Consider the following 8,045-nt stretch of genomic DNA (forward strand, 5'->3'; position numbering starts at 1 on the left):
AAACACAAAACACTAAATATCATATCATCAAATTAGGTGCATCATTAGTTTACTATTGTTGCCTTTAGAGGTGAAGCACAAATCACATATTACTTATAAACAAAGAAGAAGAGTACAAAATAGTGAATGTGAAAAGGTTCACCAATTACTTAACCATGCACCCTGGGCTCCGGGATCATCACTTCTGAGTGAATTCCAGAGTGACATCCACTAAAACCAACATTCATGACTCAAGATAAACTTTAGTGTCAAATAGTATTAATCGAAGATTTTGCTTGATCTAAAGGTTCTACCTAAAATAGTGGCCATGTTTGGTGAAAATGCCACTTGATTCTAAAAGAGGTACATAAAATGCAAGAAACCGCAAGTTATTCCTGATAGAATGGAAAGAAATATCTGGGTACCAAGCTGAGGTATAGCACAAGTGTCCCTATCTAAGTCATCATGATTGTTAGATAAGAAACTGAGAGCCACATATTGCATTGAGATTTGCATCTGTATACAAATATAGGTTGATGCTTTATATATAGATGATACGGTGTCGCAGGTTGATACTTTATACGTAGATGATACGGTAACGCTCATCACGCTCGTGGGAGGATGATGACCTGTTGTGATAATATTTTTTAACGGTTTTTTTCAAGATTCATTGCTCTTTCTAGCTTCCTTGTCAACATCTCAACCAGCATTCAACCAACCCATATACCCTACAAGTCAAAATCATGCATAAATATTGTTGTTAAGTTAGAAGTTAAGAGCCATATATAAGTCTATGTATTCTGATGTATTTTTAATCTTATCCTTCTTCAACATATGCATCACAGTATAGCTTTCTCCATTCTTATTCCTTTTCTCCTTTTTGGGTCATATGCATTGCTAGGTGTAAATACCCTGATCCAAATCTTAATGGATGAAATAGTTATTGGTCATCTAAACTGAATACGACAAATCTCGATTACAAGAACAAGACATGTAACAGAAATTTTCATATTTGTTCAATATTGTTACACATAATTTGAATATATAGAAAGATTAATTAACTAATCAATGTTTTTATACTTTTACCAAAATGACACTGTTATCTGGACAACAGTCGTTTATGTTTTCTAGCAGAATGACACTGTTATGTTAAGCCAAACCTACCTTCTAAGGATGGCAACATGTTGCAGGATAGAAATTGTAACAATTGAAATTCCCAGAAGATAATCCACATGAAGCGTGTAAAAGTTTTTACACTAACAGCAAAAGAACAGCTTGACATCAATAGCCTTTCATATATCAGAAAGCAGCTAGTTAGTACAAGTTACTGATTGGAATATCCTTCTTTTTTTTAAAATACCTTCAACATCTTTCGAAAGCCCATCTCTTTATCAAAAATAGATTTTTATAAACCCAAGCTATACTGTTTGAATAACAAGTGAATTCAGGTGAAGCTCTTACCTGGAAAAGGTATCATATCCTCAATCCAGATATATTGGAAACAAAGATACGAAAATGACACTATAATGTATCAAATTTAAGTTTAACAAGTCACCAAAGCTAAGAGTCCTACATTCTGCACAGGGTTGCATGTCGACAGAAAGTACTCCATCAATTTCATAGAATGAGCAGGTTCCTTTTGAAACTGAATTTGAGAAGGCTGATGTTTCGGTGGCACGATACTGTGTTTTGGAGGCCATGAAGGGGACAAATGGAATCTTGAGCAAAACTCTGCCTTTCCACCAGTGATACAGCGATGTTAGTTATGGAATCTCCCAGTTAGAGCGATTGATACTGGCAGAAGAGACCCACGGCAAGGGGCAAGCAGAAGGCCTGATTTAGATGACTCTTGCATCCTTATCTTTTAATCAGATTGGCTGAACTCAAGAAATATTCTCTCCAATAGACTAAGACATGGCAAAAGGGGAATTATGTGCCAGGTCATTGCCCTAAAATCAACTTTGATGGTAACATACACTTCTGTGTGATGCCTTCTGTAAATGAGGATCAAGTCCATGATCAAAGTGTTCATTTTGTTGTTATTTAATGCACAGTACTCTGGCTCTACGTAAGTTCCTAGTTTCATGGATGTATTTTTGGGATCAAAGAGAATACAAATATAAGATCTATGTGAGAGTAAGATGAAGTAAAATGCAGGATTTAATACCATTCGCTGGCTCTGCAAATTCCTAGTTTCATGGACATTTTGTCCAGAGCAGAAGAGAACACCTACAAGGAAAGTAATATGAACAAAAATGCGGAACAAAAAAAACAGCATCCAATCAACCACAATGGACACCAAGAAATAATGTGGCTCAATCACAACATGCACTACATCCACAAGCATGAAGGGAAAATATTTCCACTCTACAAATAAGAGAGAACCACCTTTCAACTATAGAAATCTTAAGGTTCAAACTTCAAACCATTAAATGGGAACCTCCAAACCCACAATTCAATTGTAAAAACTCCTATGAAGCAAGAGCATAATGATCTGATCACATATAGTCAAAATGTTGTGAACTGTTGAACAAATCAATCTAAAGGATACAAAACCCTGCTTGCTTCTTCTCCTTCTCTCATTTCTTTCTATCAATACTTCACACTTTGATAAGGATAAAAATTAGAATTATCTTTTTTTACATCTAACTTAAGTTCCATGTTAGTTAAGTCCTAACCGGGCCTCAAGCGGGTTGAACAAACTTGATGAAGTTGTCATGTCTCAACTGAGTTACTATGAGACCAAACAAATAGTTATATAGAACCAAGGGTGGCCTCATTTGAGGAATAAAGAGGATTATTCTGCTTGGAGGTTGTAACCACTTTGCAGAATTGGCTGTTATGTAAGAACAACTATCACTTCGGTAAAGTGGAGTGAACCACAAGCACTTATCTATATTAGAGCAATGTTGGCATCTGCAGGTACAAACATAGAACATCTAGAGGATGATTGTGACAGGAGGCAGGATAGATAGAACTAAATGAGACTATATCATGGATTCTAGAGTGCATCACTGCAATATATGGTAATTGGAAACACTTAGTTCACCTCATACGTGCCTAAGGGTTGAATTCATTTAACCTGACACTGACTCATTTCATCAGAAACTTCTTTTTATCCTTATTTATTAGAAAACTTTTGGAGAAGCTAACCAAACCTAAGTTGCCTCCCTCATTAGTACATGGATCCAACTAAAACCCCTTTCTTCCCTTCTCGACTTTTTCGACTTGTTTACTAAATTTTCCTCGTGGACTTTCTGTTTTCACTTGACCAAGTGGAAAGGGTGATACCTAATTACTTAACTCATTGCCCCCTTCATCACCTATATACTAATCCTCCTCAATCTAGTTACATGCTCCTTGTTGTACTTCACTCCTAAAGCTCAAGCAATGGACACCTCTGCAAAATTTCAAAAGGTGTGTGGCTTATTACACTACTCAGAATTTGTCCATCATTCCTCTTATTACTCTTCTCTCTTAACTTCACCTGTACCAAGCTATTACATAGATTCCTTAGTCGATGAACATAAAGCTAGAACCTATGATTGCTATATACTAGCATAAATAGTCAATACCATGATTACATATAATATTGTAGATATGTGCTATCATTTTTTTCAAGTATCTTTTCAAGAGTCTGTATCTTTTGACATTTCCATTGCCATCTCTCAAGTTTGAATTAATATTACCCCTCTCAAGTATCTTTGGAGGAAAATAATATCGCATTAACTAACACAAATAAATGGAAGCTCATGCTGTGAGTGCACTATGGATGGATCTGTGGACTTCAGAGGGAGGCCAGCAAACAAAAAGAAAAGTGGTGGATGGCTAACTGGGATGCTGTTGCTTGGTAATTCTCTCTATTTATATTCTTTATATAATTTGATATGACAAGTTAAAGAATGATAATTTATAAAAGTTCTTGTATCCCATGGTATCAGGTTCTGACCTAGTTTTTCTCTTGCTCCATTTTTGGAAGTTTTTTGGTGCAATTCAGTTATCACCTACTGCAGAATATAAAACTTGATATTCCACCCTCATTTAATGATAATACAAGTGAACAATATCTTACTACAAATAGAAAGTTTTACTTCAAAGAAATGAAAACTAAAACATTTCATTTGAGGAATTCTTTTCCATGCCTAGTACATTTCATTTAAGGAATTCTTTTCCATGCTTAATGAAATTTAATCTTGCTTTGCCATTTTCCCCTTTTAAGTCATAGAAATTCACAGGAAAACTTAAGATCTTTTAAGCTTAATACCGTAATAATTTCCTTTAAAGAACTTATCATGAGTTGCATAACAAAATATAATAAAATATTTTAATTATATGAACTCATTGCCTTTAAAGTTTAAACTTATTTCAAATAGTAGCTATATTCATACTTCCCAAAGAAACAAGCACTAAATTTTATTATTGGTCATCCAATCAAGTTACTAATTAAACATTAAAGTGAAACATGCATTGACTTGTCATGTATAGCCAACAGGTAGTAAATTTGTCGTGTATAGCCAAGAGGTACCAAATAGTAGTTATATTCATACTTTCAAAAGAAACAAGTACTAAATTTTTATTCTTCGTCATCCAATTAAGTTACTAATCAAAGACTACAGTGAAACGCGCATTAATTTGTCATGTATAGCCAACAGGTGTATGTGCGGATTGTGGAGATAGGTCAGATTTCTAAATATATCCAGTTTCAATACTTTGTTTGCATTGTGTTCTTGTAACCCTTTAATCATAGAATTCGTCTTATTATTAAGTATTTTATTTCCATGGATCAGATCAGCTATGAACTAGAAAGAGAGAATGTGGATGAAAAATGTTAAAGTTTCCCAAATTATTTGGTATTAACCATGATGGAAGAGATATATAGATTTAAGAATTACTTCAAGCATGCTTGCATCTAGTTTCTCTCTTGAGTTATCTACCTTGTTCATTCTGAAACAAGCTCTACGAAACAAAGAAACACTTTGCTTGATGCATCATACAATGAAGTAGAATCGTTTCTACATAGACGCATGTGCTTCCTACACGGATAAAGTATTACATTCACCCATGTCAATATGTACAGAACTGTCATGCATAATATGAAGTCCTAAATGGTACAGTTATCCGGGAAGATACCTATCTATATTACACTTTGATAACATTTTGTGCTTTCTTTTTTTAACTAACATGTGTATATGCATTTATTTGGACACAGTAAATCAGGGTTTAGCAACGCTTGCGTTTTTTGGAGTTGCAGTGAACCTGGTCCTTTTCTTAACAATGGTACTACATCAGAACAATGCAGACGCCGCCAGCAATGTCAGTAAATGGACAGGCACAGTCTACCTCTTCTCTCTAGTTGGTGCCTTCCTCAGTGATTCCTACTGGGGAAGATACAAGACATGTGCCATCTTCCAAGCTATCTTTGTTTTCGTAAGTAGCGACCAAACACCATCCGCTAGTACACTACACATCCTTTCCCATCACCGTCTCAAGATCTTCATTTCTAAAAGTTATTGATTGATGTTTAACTGTAACAAAAGTGCTACCTCAAGGAGCCTTCTATTGTTGCTAAAGTCTGCACTTCATTTTTCTCTATACTTGATACTTTTTTGCTATAAAGGGAATCCACTGTTCCATTTCTGTGTTGTATCATTCAATATACCGACCTTTAATGAAACAAGATGGCTGTCTTTCACTTTTGCTTGAGGAATTAAAAGGAAAAAAAATAGTTGACCCACATCTAAACCATCACTATCATGGAATGTTCAGACAAATGCTCCCATTAGCACAATATCTATCTTTGATCACTCTAGGCATATAAATTTTGCTTACTGTTTCTACCAAGTAATGGTTAACTTTTGGCTAACAGGGCTTGGCGTTGCTATCCTTCTCCTCCTCACGCTTCTTGCTCAAACCCTCTGGGTGTGGTGAAGTCCATAGCCAATGCAGGACCCACTCAGGGATGGAGGTGGGATTGTTCTACTTCTCAATCTACCTTACTGCCCTAGGGTATGGTGGGTACCAGCCAAATATAGCCACCTTTGGGTCTGACCAGTTTGATGAGGAGGATCCAAAGGAAGCCCATTCTAAGGTCTCCTTCTTCAGTTATTTCTACCTGTTCCTCAACTTAGGCTCCCTCTTCTCCAACACCTTATTGGTCTACTTCCAGAATGAAGGAATGTGGGCCTTGAGCTTCTGGGCCTCTGCAGGCTCGGCCTTCCTTGCCCTTGCTCTGTTCTTGGCTGACACCTACAGGTACAGACACTTCCAGCCTACTGGAAATCCCCTTTCCAGGGTGTCCCAGGTCATTATCGCTGCCTCTAGGAAATCAACAGTAAATATTCCATCCAGCAACGAGCAACTATACGAGGCGGATGGAAAGGAACTTGGGACTAGTGGAAGTAGGAAGCTCCTTCACACCAAAGGATTCAAGTAAGCTACAGAACATCTAGTTCCCATTGGACCTTCCTAAACAACACTCTATGCTAACCAATGTGTATGATCACTTTCAAGGTTTTTGGACCGAGCCGCACTCATCAACTTCGACGACGATCGTTTTACCCACCACGAGCAGCACGACCTCCAAAACCCCTGGCGCCTCTGTACAGTTACCCAGGTCGAAGAAGTCAAATGTGTGCTTCGCCTCCTTCCAATCTGGCTATGCACAATCCTCTTTTCTGTTGTCTTCACGCAGATGGCCTCTCTATTTGTTGAGCAGGGCGCAGTAATGAACATGTCCATTGCAGGATTCCAAATACCCCCTGCGAGCATGACAGCCTTTGACATCCTTGGTGTTACATTCTTCATCTTCTTCTGTCGCCACATTCTCCAACCGCTGGTCTGTAGCCTGCGGAAGGACTCCACAGGACTAACAGAACTCCAGAGGATGGGAATTGGGCTCATCTTTGCTGTGTCCGCGATGATCTCCTCAGGAACAGTTGAAATCTATAGGTTAAAGCATGTTTGCAAAGATTGTGCAGGAAATACCCCTAGCACTCTAAGCATCCTGTGGCAGATCCCTCAATATTTACTGATAGGGGCCTCTGAGGTGTTCATGTATGTTGGTCAACTAGAGTTCTTCAACTCACAGATGCCAGATGGATTAAAGAGCTTTGGAAGTGCTCTTTGTATGATGTCGATGTCTTTAGGGAACTACGTTAGCAGTCTGATTGTGTCAATAGTAATGAAAATCACGGTCAAAGGAAACCAGCCTGGATGGATACCAGAAGACCTGAATAAGGGGCATATGGAAAGGTTCTTTTTCCTGCTTGCAGCCCTGACCAGTGTAGACTTCTTGGTTTACTTGATCTGTGCTAGATGGTACAAGTGCATCAAAATGGACGGACAGATTGAAGAAGATGATGAAGAGTTCAGTGTTTGATAGGACTTCTACAGAGAAGACGAGCCGCATAGTTGGGAGCCTCTTCTTTTCCTCACATTTCCTTTGAACTATTACCATCTTTGATGCAAGATACCACTTAAGGGAATTATGTGGAGGTCATGAACAGATTGGGCTAGGATAGTACATCAGACAATGTGATTTGAGTGTATGGAAAAGCCTAATTCTAAGTGGTTTTGGTAATTAAGCTTTGTATAAGATTCAATCACTTATTATATGGAAGACTTTTTCCTTTGAAGGGGACATATTTTTACAACTATTATGTTTAAAAGAAATATTCCTTCAGTCTTGGTATATTGCAAACAGTTGTTTCCAATCTAAGGTTTACTTCTAATTGTATTATCGTCCTGTCTATTACAACTTCGTACTATTAGAAGTCTAGGCACATAAATGCGCAAAAACACAAATAATATATGACTCCTCTATGTAAATATATTCACAAATTTTAGGTTCAAACAATACGATGCAGCGACTGGAACTATCAAAACGAACTAAACTATGTTATCAATATATTATAGGTAGAACTGGACAGTTTAATATAACATATATGTCATAACTGATATATTCCAAGTTCTAATGGTTTGTGAGGCTTTTAGAGGTGTTGATGCTGATTGGATTGTGCAGGCTTGACCCCCTCCCCCCTTTTGCGAATCCAANGTAATCCCAGCCC

At 37.4% G+C, this 8,045-nt stretch overlaps 1 protein-coding gene across 1 annotated transcript; it reads left to right on the forward strand.

Annotated features, from left to right (window-relative positions):
• Positions 3,712–7,613, forward strand: LOC109819479 (protein NRT1/ PTR FAMILY 7.3-like; the record flags this gene model as incomplete). The annotated part of the gene is made up of 4 exons (XM_020385214.1): positions 3,712–3,829; positions 5,189–5,406; positions 5,846–6,408; positions 6,490–7,613. Coding segments are annotated over 4 exons (1,767 nt in total), but the record flags the coding sequence as incomplete, so codon positions are not given.

The sequence above is a fragment of the Asparagus officinalis genome, chromosome 8 (assembly GCF_001876935.1).
Source record: "Asparagus officinalis chromosome 8, Aspof.V1, whole genome shotgun sequence".
In the NCBI taxonomy this organism is placed as follows: domain Eukaryota; kingdom Viridiplantae; phylum Streptophyta; class Magnoliopsida; order Asparagales; family Asparagaceae; genus Asparagus; species Asparagus officinalis.